Below are 13776 nucleotides of genomic sequence, written 5' to 3' on the forward strand. Positions count from 1 at the left end.
TTTATCCATTAGAATTTATAATTATGTATGTTAAACCTCATCCACAGTCGACCACAATTCAATATAGTACCTACCCTAATATAAAATGTAATTAACAAACTACTGTTGTAACTATTGAGTATATTATTAATATTATTATGTTTCAATTTTAATGCATGGCTTGAATGGACGCTTCAAGAACACTTATATAAAGTTTAAATTGCTGTTTATCGTTTTGTATCGATAGTAATTTGGAGTTGGGGTAATAAAGCGGTCACAGTCCGTGGGTATACAATATTCCCGGAAGTATCCCTTTCCTCTTATCTAACTTGGAAAGTGTAAAGCGCCACCTACCTTATTTATAATTTATCGACGCCACTTCCGATTTGATCGTCGCGACGCCGATAACTTGGCCGTCCAACAGGTAGCTCTAGCGGGCTCGAGACTAGATAGGTAGGTTTCTATCTCACATATAAATATTTCAGAAGCGTCGTCCGCCTCTTCGCTACGCGATAGCTTCTGCGTGTAACGTTCAACCTTTTTCAAATAACTAGGATCTTTTACCCGACTTATTTCCTTATCTACCGGAAAATACACAGCACGATTTAGACTAGCCTGCTCGGAAGAAAATACTCGGCATTTGTACAATTATATGTCAGCGACTAATTTTTATTTATTATGTTGTTTTATATTTCCTTTCACAAATTGTGGCGTTTTCGCAATAGATACGTGTTGTTGCCAGGTATTTATTGTCTAATGAATTTCCGGGTGATCCATGTGACTTGTGTCTAGGAGAACTGCCTTTTGAATTGCTTCTAGTAGGTGAACAAACCCCAGGTCCAGTTTCTCAAGTTGTTGCACTATGGCCATAGATTTATATTTAGATCTTTTCTGGTGGCACATTTTTTCCATTTCACCGGCTAGCTCATGTATTTATTTTATCTTCTCCACATTAGTTTTTAGGTATTGTTGCTCAGTGATACATCAACATATATAAATTCGGTTCTTTTACTTTTTTTCCATTACAATATCAGGTAATATATTACTTATTCTAATATTATTATTGATATACCGTCTTTTCACCACACTAAGTGGTGAACAATAATTAATTGGATAATAAAAATATATTTTAATATTACACTGACCTTGTGAAATATGACAGAACATAAAGTCATAAACCCATAAACCATGGGGAAGGATTAATCTGCATTCGCAGATGTCTATTCTACCCTAGTAGCAATACGATAATAATTATTGTTGTATGCTTCTTAGAAACTGAACGGGTGGATTCATAGTTTGTTCGTAGAATTTGTGCCGCCACATAACAATCATTATTTATGTTATCTAGTTCTTATGACGAATAATTAATTAAATTTGCTTTCTTCGGTATAATATACATATTATGTATTATAAATTACTGCTATATTATGGTCGTATTGGTGACGGAACAGTTTTTTTTCTACATCGTTAATTACTATATCATAACAGAGGGTTCAGTTTCAATAACGTTTTTATTAACTTTTTTTTATTCAACGTATAACTTACAAGATTTAAGAATGTAACATTATGTATTCGTATTCAATAAAGAATGTTAAATACTTAATATTCGTTGATTGAAAAAAGTTTATTAACAAATATTTGCAAGTGGGGAAGAATCTAAAATTTGGAGATGTCCAATCGTCGGTTAGGAATCAATACTCATATTTAGTACGTTGATTCAAACCATAAAAGCCGGTCGCTAATATCAAAGAAATTTGTGAAACGATTCAGTCACATAATTATTATTAGTTAATTTTATCGTAATTAGGTAGGGAGCAGATGGGTAATTTGGTAAAGCACAATGCCGGAAGAGTGTTTGAGTTTTACTGAACGCGCATTTTATGTACCTATATGTTATTGTACCAAAGATTATTTTTAATTTAAAAGAATCTATTCAATGTTTTCGGACACGCATTGATAATGTAAAATGTTCACAAAAAATATAAATTATTTATTAATTGAACTGACGTTTACGTGGTAGAACTCCATATTATAATTATTTTGAAACAAAAATAACTTTGTTACGAAACCAATATTAAATTATTACATTTTTCGCTAGAGGCAATTGTATTCACACTTGAAGCATTTTTTTCGAAGTGGCCATTTTATAAAACAAGAGTGTATGAATGTATTTATTCATTATTCAGTTTGTTATCTAGCGGTAGTAGCTGCGGCGTGGAAATGCTGTTTATCGGGGTAGGTCAAGGCCTGAACAAAAACGATGCATGAGTGCGAGTGAGAAAGTATTCGGCACCCTTACGATCTCTTTGACACGCGCTAGAGTAAGATAAAAGGTCTACATTTGTGTAAGCTAGTTTCCAAAAATATCGCCATCAAATCGGGGCAAAACGCTTCACACAGCGTCGATAATTTGCGAGCTCGTGTTGCTAAAATTGATATTTTTGTGTTAAACATAAAGTCAGTGGTAAATATTTTTAGTTAATTAAGTAGAAAAGATGGTTCTGTGTGTTGTCTTAAAATGTGGTAGCCGTACTGATAAGCAAGAAGATGGTATAACGTTTCATAGGTAAGTTGATACATGTTCGTGATAATTTATTTGTATTTTATTATATATTTTAATATCAGTGACCTAGTGTTTTTTTGAAATAACTTAAATTATAGATATCTTTATCTAATGGTTGCATTTTGACCGCTTAAAAATATTATATAACGTAAAAAAATAGAAAATTATATTTTAATTCTGAGCGTCTAGTGCGAGCACTTTGGGCGAGCACTATCGAAATGGTCTATGGTCTCGAACATTTGTAGACGAATGCGTTTGCTCGCTCACAAACCAAACGCAAGGCAAGCGGCTTCATTTAGCAATGCAACGGGTGGCGTCTAGATGTATCTATAGTCTAAGGGGTAGGTACATATTCATGAAAGATACAAAATGAAACTTTTTATTTTGCGAGATATTTTCGTTTTAGGTGTTCCAAAAATTTCCGCCGCCGCATTATGTTTGCGATACTATTTTATGTTTGTTTTTAAGGGTTAAGCACTTAAGCCTTGGAATTAGCGGTGACGGAAAATTATGGTTTCGAATTTTCAAAAAACACCGACAAAATGCGAGGCCGCAGTGGAACAAATGAAAACATAAACATGACGTGCCAGGGCGTAGCGCGTAAATGGAAACCCTCTGCGAATGTTCAGACTTCGAAGTTTCCGCGACAGTGCCGTGTATTTGAAATCCGATAAGTATCGATTGGTTTCCGCGTGTTATTCTCGTCAGCGCGGAGCACCTACCAAAAACACTGTCAAATCCCTCTTAAATCCACCGAAGATGTGATCGATTTCCGCGATTGCCATCTTTTCCATATAAAGCTCTCTTTATTTGATGTCTTACATTCGTCCTTACACTTATCATATGGTTCCCTACTATACATCAAAACAAAACGATGAATGAATCTTTCGCTTCGACGCCGCTTAACCTGTGGTCCGCATGAAAATACAGTCATAAATTCATACCAAATTTAGATTTAGTCTAAATATCTTTCCATTATAGTATTTTATCACTTGGTCTATCCATACGTCAAGCAGTTTGGCATGACGATGTGGATACACCAGGGCTCAATTTTTTTCCGACATGCTACTTAGGGCAATAACTTTCAATTTCAACATACCGAGATTGTGATCCCATCACCAATGCTGTTCAACTTAGCTTTAGAGAAAGCCGTTAGAGAAGCTCTGAAAGCAGAAGGTTAAGTTACCCTGAATGGGTCCCATAAAATATTGGGCTACGCAGATGATTTGGTGGTGCTCGGAGAATCTGAAGAAGTCAGAGATATTTTCACTCCTTTGGAGGACACAGCGAAAAGGTTGAACCTACGAGTAAATGTGGGAAAGACCAAGTATTTGAAAATGACAAGAGGCATTGAACCCTCTGGAAACATTGGAATAAGAAACTCCTCGTTCGAGAGAACCTCTCTCTTCAAGTACTTGGGCTCCAACATTACCTCTAAAAATGAAATGTCCCTAGAGCTCGCTGACCGACTGAGAAGTGGAAATGCAGCGTACTTCGCGCTGAGTCGTCTGTTCAGGTCCAAAATGCTGTCCATCAAAACGAAATTCCGGGTGTATAACGTAGTCATCAAACCGATCGTCATGTATGGGGTTTAACGGAAAAACAAGAAAAGGCGCTCCAAGTGTTTGAAAACAGAATCCTCCGGAGAATACTTGGACCCGTCAATGAGAACCACCAGTGGCGCATCCGCACAAACGCTGAGCTCTTCGACCGATACCAACCTAGAATCACTAATATTCTGAGGTCAAGAAGGCTCAGATGGGCGGGCCACGTTGTACGATCTGAAAGATCTAGAACTCTCTATAGGATTTACAAAGGCACACCAGCTGGCACTCGACCTCTTGGCCGCCCTCGAGGGAGATGGGCGGACAACATTCAAAGGGATGCGGAAAGGCTGGGGATAGTCAACTGGGAAGAGAGAGCGCTGGACAGAGATGCCTGGAGAAACGTTGTGCAGTCGGCCATGGACCTGAACGGCCCCTAGCGCCAGTTTAATTATAATAATTAGAGATTGTGATCCTGAGTTCTTTAGAAGTCGGGATATCGATCATAATATTATAGTTATTTCAAGATTACCACTATAAAATCGCCAGAAGAAGTGGTTTCTATCAAAAATTGCTGCTTTTGTCCAATGTGTCCACATGTACCTGAAATTCGTCGTTAAGCTACCTAGAACTGGTATTTACTTTCACGAATAAAATATTGTATTGACCGACCAACTTTTTACACCATTAGGTAGTAATATTTGATTATTAGCATTAAAAATAATAATACCACTTAAGAATTTTTAATAATTCAAGCTCACGGTCATTTATTTAAGCATTGGATTTTTCCAAATTTATCTTGTTTCCGGCTAAAATATAAAGACTAATAATATAAAGGGATAGATAATGTTGTAAGAAGAATCAGGGATTAAAATAGGAAACTGTTTCTATTCCGTAGTAAATTTTCCGTGCCCCATTTTCAAACTTCTTCAGCTTTCGATATTCACCCTATAATGAATCCTAAAATAATTAGTTTTAATGTATCTACTGACTTAACCCATGCTTTCGTTGTATGAATGAAATGTCTATCAGAAATTGTCAAAATAATAGTTTCGATACCTGACCATCGAAATATATTATATTATAGTATTTTTAGTAGGCAACTACTAGCTGTTACATAAGAAATATATGTATTGTTTGGTTATATAAACTAGTATCATGTGAACGATGTATGGATTTATACAAAAAAAATATTACTCTACTGTAAAGTAACATTTATGTAAATCTTTTGTAAAAAACTATTCAAAAAATTATTATCACTTAGTATATTTTGGTTTTGGCTAATTTTAATTAGCATAATATTTGTATCTTTACGCCATTTTTCATATTTCAATCGAACGCAATATAAAACAGTCGGCATGACGTGCTGGCAAAAACTTATGGAAACCTGGCTTTCACTCTCACAGGCAAAAGAGTTCCCTGTTTTTGGCGGACGAATTGCGCCGGTTTTCCCCGAAGGCTCGTTCCACTCGGGCTATCAAAACTTAACGCGCGACCCGCCGACGACGGCTTTACTGGCCTGGCCCTCCATTTTATTTTTGCTTACTTCCGTTTCATTTTCGGGATTTTTTACTTTTTCCCTAGTAATAAATATTCATTTTATATTATTCCATTTCATTGGATCCCGTTCAGCCTATTTGCGAATCATATTTAAATGAATGAAATATATATCCTCATTATCACTTATCATCAGTACGTAGCTATAATAAAATACGAAGCTGTCGTACACATTTTTGAACTTCATTTTTTTTTTGCATAGTTTGGTAAATTACTAAATTTATTCTAAGCGACATTATTAAAAAATACGATTACTCTATCCGAACAGTTAATTTCTGGATCCCTTCATTTACCAATATGTCCACCGAATATGTACATGTACCTGCTAAAAGCATTACGTATAATCAGTGGCTAAAAGTAACAATATTTTGTAAGCTATTATTAATTTAATAGTACATGTCTTTAAGTACATAATTATAATTCATCCATTATATTGTTTAGAAGGCTCGGTTAATAGTGCCCAAAACTATTTTTTGTACCTATTCGGCAGCGTTTCCCACGCGGAAATACGTTTTTGTGCCACAATGAGAGGAAAAACAGTTCACGGATATCGGAAAAAGTTTTTCTGTTGTTCTTTCCTTGTACTTTTTTGGATTATTTTTACATTTGTGAATAGGTACCCACTTATTGGAATTATTTCAATACATTTTTTCAACCTATAATCTTCATAGCAAAATTATGGCACCAATAATGAATTATTGATTGATTGAACTTGCGATTACACCATGGGGAAGGCTTCGCAGTCACATCTTTAATCCTTATTTCGGTATTCTACTTGCGCGTTTTGCGCTTTGAAATCTGTTTATACCATATCATTTTAGTAATTTTTTGCGACTCCGGTTTCGTCTTTCATCATTTTCAGGCACTATGGCAAATACATAGTGATTACGAATATAATTAATTCTTAATGAAGTAGGTATATAGTACCTAATTTAATGCAATAAAAAAACGTGAAAACTTTATCAAGTATAAAATAAACTTTGAATTTTTGAAGTGTTTGTAAAAACGCTTTTACAACAATTAATTACCTAACATAATATGCAGTCGTATTTATTATCTTCTCACAGTCGTTAACTATATTCGGCATAATACGCAATATTTCATCTGGCATTGAAACGATATGAAATAAAATAACCATGTAGGCGTGATTTTTCGGAAATTAATATCACCATTGATCAATAATAAATATTGCAATAAATATTATTTTAATGTACGTACAGCGTTCACATAATACCCGTTATAATTATTATTTTCTATTCGATTCATATTGCATACCTACTATATAGTAAATTATTTTATCTGACTGCTGGGGGCTATTTTTTATTGTATACCGTGCATATAATAATATGCTCGTTTTACAAGGTTTTTTTATGTATACAATAATAGACAACTTTGTGTATGATTGTTGTACAAAAATGCTGGAAACAATGGAAGATTATTCAATACCATTGATATATTCCCGACCTTTTGTCCTAGATATGTCCGCAGCAACCTGTGCATTTCGAATAATGTTTTGTAAATAATATATATGCGGATTTCGATCGATATCGGCTTCGGCGTAACAATGTGTATTATTTTTAATCTTCCTACCTTTCGAGTTATTTTAAATTTCCCGTTTGTTGAATGTTGTTCTGTGATAATGACCATTGAATAATAAATTCAACGTTAACACGATAGTTATGAAAAGCAATAAAATATACCTGTAATCGACGTCAAACTTCATAGTACCTATAACTAAATATACGTGTGATATTATAACATAACGAAACAGTTGACGGTTCATGTGTGTTTTACCCGTAAAAACCATATCATACATCGCGCTGAATAATAAATGTCTTTGTTAATCCATAATAATGAAGTCCGACTTTATTTATGAATGCATAATTTTATACCAATAAATCTACATCTTATTTGATTACTACTATAATAATTCTCGATTCCATTAAGTATATTAAATTATACCCACGAACCTAGTTGTAAGTATTGTTTAATTTTGTAAAAATAACCGAATTAATACTTGGTATCGTGACTGATTAATGTTTCTATGTTTAATGTGTGTTGACCTTTCATTTTATTGTGCCATGTCTAAGTTTATTTTTCATTTTATTGCAGGTAACTAAATCGGCTGGGGTGAGCTCGGAACCAGCCGACACCGCGACATCCACACTCTTCAGAGGTTCAAAACTAGCGCTCGCATACCCGTCGTGGACCCGGAGCCGCCGCCATGCTGCGAACGCGAGACCGCGACCCACCGCGGACGAGGGCGGTGCGCCCTTGCCAAAGACTCGCCAAGGTCCGCCGCCAACCCGCGAGCGGCGATCCCCAGCAACCATCGCCGCACTCCACCGATAGTGACAGAACAGACATCCGACGCATAGAAATGAGGGACACCTTCAGCGGGCGCGAAGACATCTCGGATCGATGTGAACCGTACGGGCGCGTGTCGACAGACGATAGTATTAGTCAAAATCACTGTGAGACGTGCAAATTGTCTAGTTCCCTGCGCCTAAACAATTGCCAGTGTTGTGGTGAACTTTCCGGAAGTGACAGCGGAGACAATTTTGCGTATAGTTTTTCGAAGGTGCTTTCCTGGAGAGGAGGGGTCTGTCATTTTGGGAGTAGGAGTAAAAGGAGGAGTTCTGCAGTTTCTTTGGTCTTTAATTTCCTTCTGCTGCTGGCTGCGACGGCTGTTGTTCAGGGTAGAGGAATTGGTGAGTAGTTTTATGTTGTATTTACTTTTAAATATTTTTTGCTGTGATTTTATTCAATATTATTTTACTCGTGAATTTGTAACATTCGTTCAGAAGTCTACATAACTCCTTTCGATATAAAATGTCAACATTTTTTTTTTTTGCATAACAATTAAACTGCATACACATAGATACCTACATTAAGTTACAAACTTCCCCATTGTGCCAATGGACCATTGCTAACTTCTCATTTCACCTTCCAGTCTCTCTTTCCGTGGCCACTGGGTATGAGCGATATACTGCAACTGAGACGGATGCTTTTGAATATTCAAAACAAAATTCAGTCTCCCGACCTATGTCGATTATGCAACACGCTGTATGCATCGCTAATAGTCTTTAAAATTGATTTTTTATCAATACCTCCATATTTCCATTTAATCTGTCTTGAGCTGCTATAATAATATACCAATGTTGTTTAAAATAATATCGGTAAGTATATTCTTATTGTAATATTACTATTTATTTATTATGACGATTTAGTTCATAGAATGTAACTGTACCAACATTATAATGTTGGCAAGTTTTGTAACAAAGTTAGCTAGCTAATTTCGACTTAAATTAATATATTATGCAAAGTTAATTAAATATTGAGGTAGTTCAGTACGCCACCGGCACATTCGTACGTATTCTTCTGCAAACACTTTTATATTCATCATCACCTGGTATATTTCCCTTTGCTTATTATTTACCATCGGTTATTACAGCGCGGCGACAATATACCGAGGGTATGGCCCTATCCACACCCGTGAGCTATTAATGTTAAGGGAGTTATTTCTCTTTTTTAAAATAGTCTTCCTTCATATTGACTTCGAAAGTCAATCACATTACTAGTTTGATTTGATGTAGGTTAAAATATTGTATTCGGTGTGCCCTACTTTCGAATATGACTTGCTCTATTTCGATAAGTAATTAATTGCCGATATGAGGGTAGACGTCGATCCGGGTTATGGATGAATTATATCTAATAATATAGCCAACGTGGGTGAGAATTAATTGATGTTAGTTGTAGAATAACGTATTCACAATCGTTTCCACGCAGTCAATACTTAGTTGGTAGGTAAGCTAACCGGCTATATTAAATATCCATTATTTTTAATGTGTTACCAATTATTTTTAATGTGTTACCAATTATTTTTTACAACATGTAGTTTTCGATAATAGCCACACATAAATAAAAAAAAAACTATCTTATTAATAGGTACTATCGACCCAGGGTACTTGATGGAATTTGAATTCAATAGAATTTAAAAAAAATATATAAGCTAATTCCTAAAAGTATTTAGATTGTGATAATTATGTCCGTGGCTACATTAATACCCTATCAAAAATCGTCTATTATGGAGACGAAATATAATTTGATGCCTAAATATAGTAAATTACCATTTTAGCTCCAACCCAAACCATAATATGGACTAGATTTTGAAAGTATCGTAACATACTTTTATCAGCCTTAATTTTGATATAATATCATGGTACCCAGGTACCGAGGGTAGTTAATCCTAGTAAATACAATATTATATTATATAAAGACCGTGTTCATTTTACACATGCATAGGGCACACAACCGGTGGCTGGCCGATCAAAAGAAACAAAGCGCTCTGCTCTGTTATGGGTTGGTTTTAATTAAAAGATATTATTAATTATATTTAACGTTTCTTTTATTCCCGATTTATAACACAAAATCACATACAATTATTATTTCTGGTAAACTAATATAATGTTGAATATTACAAGGTACACAAAATTACAAGGTACACAAATGCGTCCTTCTTGTGAGACGTCCAGCTGTCGAGTGGTTTGTTATTCTGGAATACTTCTAGGAAGGAAACAATAAAAACAAACAAAAGAAATGAACAAGATGCGACATGTTTCAGCCGCTCGAACCCGCTGGGTGACTAACTAACGGTACAAATTTGAATGGCACATAACACCTCCCTTCAAAAGAATAAACTTATGGTACACAATTTTTTTACCATGAGTTTGGTTAAAGAAATTATAATCATATTAATACATTGGTTTTCGAAAATAGATTTTGTTGTGAACAATAGATTGTGATGTGTGACAAATAGATTTAGAACAATTGAAGTCATATTACATACAGGTATATATATATATATATATTTTTTTTTTTTACATTTAGAAAGACAATAAAATTCTTAATATTAGTACATATTATAATAAAGTAAATAATAACATAATCCTTTGAATGAGATTATTTATTGTGAGGGATCTAAATTAGCTTGCTTAATTCTATTTGTGTGAACCTTAACTAACTTATTCTGAACCTTAATTGTAACATTTAACGGACTGTTAACCTTGACAATTTCGTAAGGTCCTTGGAAATTAGGAGATAATTTTTTTGATTTATTTATTTTAGAGGCGTTATTGGTTAAGTATATTTTATCACCGATTTCAAATGTTCTTAATGTTTTGTCCTTGTTATACCTTATCTGAGTTTTTTCTTTTCCTTTTATCAAATTGTTTCTAGCTATTTCATGTGATTTCGTTAATTTAAGTTTAAGATTATCGATAAATGAATCGTATGTGTACTTGAATTCAGATGTTTTTAGAGCTGTCGGCAAACTTGGTGGATTTCCAAAAACTAATTCGAATGGTGTAAATTTTGTGGCGGTATGCGGAGTAGTGTTATAACTAAACATGGAGAATGGAAGCCATTCATCCCAATCGGTTTGATTCGGAGAGATATAATGTTTTAGATAATCAGCTAAAGTAGCGTGACTTCGTTCTAGGGATCCATTACTGGTAGGCGTATATGCGCTAGTTTGTATCTGTTCGATTTTAAAAAGTTTGGCTACTTCCTTGAGAATATTTGAAGTAAAATCCTTTCCTTGATCGGTAAGTATTTTATCTGGAATTCCATATTGACAAATAAATTTTGAAGTTAGTTCCTTTGCAATGGTTACTGCTTCATGATTCGGGATTGGGTAACATTGAGAGTATTTTGTTAAATCGTCTTGGAGGGTTAATATATATTTGTTTCCACTTTCGGTTAAAGGTAGAGGACCTACTATATCTAAAGCAATACGTTCAAATGGTTTTAGACTGGTGGTAGTAATTTCTATGGGCTGTTTTAAGTTTTTTCGGGATATTTTATTTTTTTGGCATGATTCACATTGTTTAATATACATTTTAATATCCTTTTGCATATTAGTCCATCGATATTTAAGTCGTATACGGTTCAAGGTCCTGTGATATCCTGAATGTCCGCTTAAAGGAGAATCATGGTATTCCTTAAGTATTTGTGGAATTTCATTGTGATTAGGGCTAATTATTGTATTATGACAAATAGTGATATTTATATTTGAGTTATTGAAAACATATTGAATAATCTTTTTAATTTTTTCCCAATTGAGGTTATCCAAACCACAACCGAGTCGTGGAAATGAAATATTTGGTTCTTTGTTATTTTTAAGAATATTTTTTAAATTTGATAATGCCAGAAAAACGGAATTATAGTTTGGTTTTTCCCAAAAATTTTGTTTTGTGATTAAGTGGTAAATATTATTTTTACGAAATTTTGATTCGAGTACATCTCCTATTCTCGAATGTGTACTAACTAATTCATCATGATTGGTAATGATTGTACTTATTTCTAAAGCTATCCCTTTGGACATTGATTTATCATTTGAAATACAGTGCGCAATTGATTGTTTTTGATTTAGAAGGGATTCGTCGATTTCATTTAAGTTGACATTGAAACGTTCATTTTGTTTCTCGAGAAAGTCATTGTATGAATATGAAGGATTATTGGTAGATGGGTTATTTACAAGAACAGTATTTTGATTTCCGATTTGAGAAAAAGCGTTAGTATTAGAGTTTGTAAAATCAACGAAACTTTCGTGTTTATTAAATGGTTCCAGAGTTATTTTATTTGATAAGATATTGACCGACTTAATACTGTTGTTGACGATTGTGGCATATACTTTATTTCCTGGAAGTACCTTTGCAAGAGTACGTGATAAGTATACGTCTGGAAGTATTTGGATATTTGGTATTACACCTTCATTAATTTCAGGATTTTGAATAACTAATTCTATAAGGGTTTTAGATCTGGGCTTTAAGGTATACATAGGATTATTGATTTTATTGAATATAGGAATAATTTCATCGTGTATATGTAATGTATTAGTTTCATAGTCAATTTTCGCATTATTATTGACGAAAAAGTCATGACCTAGTAATCCGTCTAAAGGAACATTAGTGACATGGTTTGGAATAATGTGAATAGTATGACGAATTTGCATATATTTTAAAGGAAATGTTAAATTAACTGTTCCGATAGTTTTTACTGGATTCGGAGAGTTATCGATACCTTTGAGCGTGACGAGTTCAGTTTCATTAACAAGTTCGTTTCCATCTAGGGAACTTATTTTTACTAATGAGATGTCGGCGCCAGTATCAATCAATAATTTTAGATTTTTTTTTTCTGTATATGGAAATTCAACATACGCTGTACTTGGTTCTAATGAAAATATTCTGCCTGAATGCTTTGCACGTTCCGGGAGGAGGCAGGTCTCCTGGAGTGCTGGAAGTTTAAAGTGTTTGGATAATTTTGCGAATTTTGTGAATTTTGCGGAGATTGATCGAAAGAAACATTTGGATTTGTTTGATTAGTTTGAAGCTGAGAAGGATTCGAATTATTTTTAAAACGATTATTGTACTGTCGTTTTCTGCACTCTTCGATTAAGTGTCCTGATTTTTTGCAATACCTGCACACTTTATTTACTGAAGTTTTGAACTGATTTATATTTTGATTGTTGTAATTGAAATGATGTGACTGATTATGATTATTATTTTTATAGTTTATGTGCATACCTTTGAAATCATTTAAAATCTTATCCTCGTCTATAGCCACGTTTGCTGCTTCTGTTAATGTTGTTGGCTTAGACAATCGAACTACCATAGACGTTTGAGGATGGATTCCTAGCATGAAGGTATTTAGAGCACTATCCTCGATTTGTTTAATCCGACCTTTTAACTCGTCGTCATTTTTATGTATAAGTCTGATTGCATTGATGAGGTTATTTCTGCAATTCTCTACACGCTGAATAAATTTGATAATAGGTTCTTTATAATCCTGTTTGCAATTTCTGAGTTCTAATTCTAATTGAGACGTATGTTTATTTTCACCGTAAGTAGTATTTAGAAAAGATTTTAAATTGTCATAAGATTCAAATTTATAATTCGAAATTGTATATTTGGCGTTGCCTACTACGCAGTGAATCATGTATTTTAACAGGACGGGTTTTAATTCATTCGGACATATTTCAATAGCCGTATCACAGTCATTAAGAAATGGGTATAGATTTTTCCTTTCTCCATCGAAGGTTGAAATAAATTTCATCAGGGTATCTAAGCTTAG

At 34.1% G+C, this 13776-nt stretch overlaps 1 protein-coding gene across 6 annotated transcripts in view; it reads left to right on the plus strand.

Annotated features, from left to right (window-relative positions):
• The window catches only part of LOC147067440 (latrophilin Cirl-like), a 447605-nt gene that overhangs the window by 345865 nt on the left and 87964 nt on the right, over window positions 1-13776 (plus strand). For all 6 annotated transcript variants that reach the window (XM_085953964.1, XM_085953968.1, XM_085953966.1 and 3 more), the window contains exon 2: window positions 7756-8354. In XM_085953964.1, coding sequence (XP_085810090.1) covers window positions 7868-8354 — 487 coding nt within the window. In that variant the 5' untranslated portion in view covers window positions 7756-7867. The remainder of the gene's footprint in view (window positions 1-7755; window positions 8355-13776) is intronic.

This window comes from Rhyacophila brunnea, unplaced genomic scaffold (assembly GCF_057557595.1).
Source record: "Rhyacophila brunnea isolate RB1 unplaced genomic scaffold, BYU_Rbru_1.0 scaffold_4, whole genome shotgun sequence".
Classification (NCBI taxonomy): domain Eukaryota; kingdom Metazoa; phylum Arthropoda; class Insecta; order Trichoptera; family Rhyacophilidae; genus Rhyacophila; species Rhyacophila brunnea.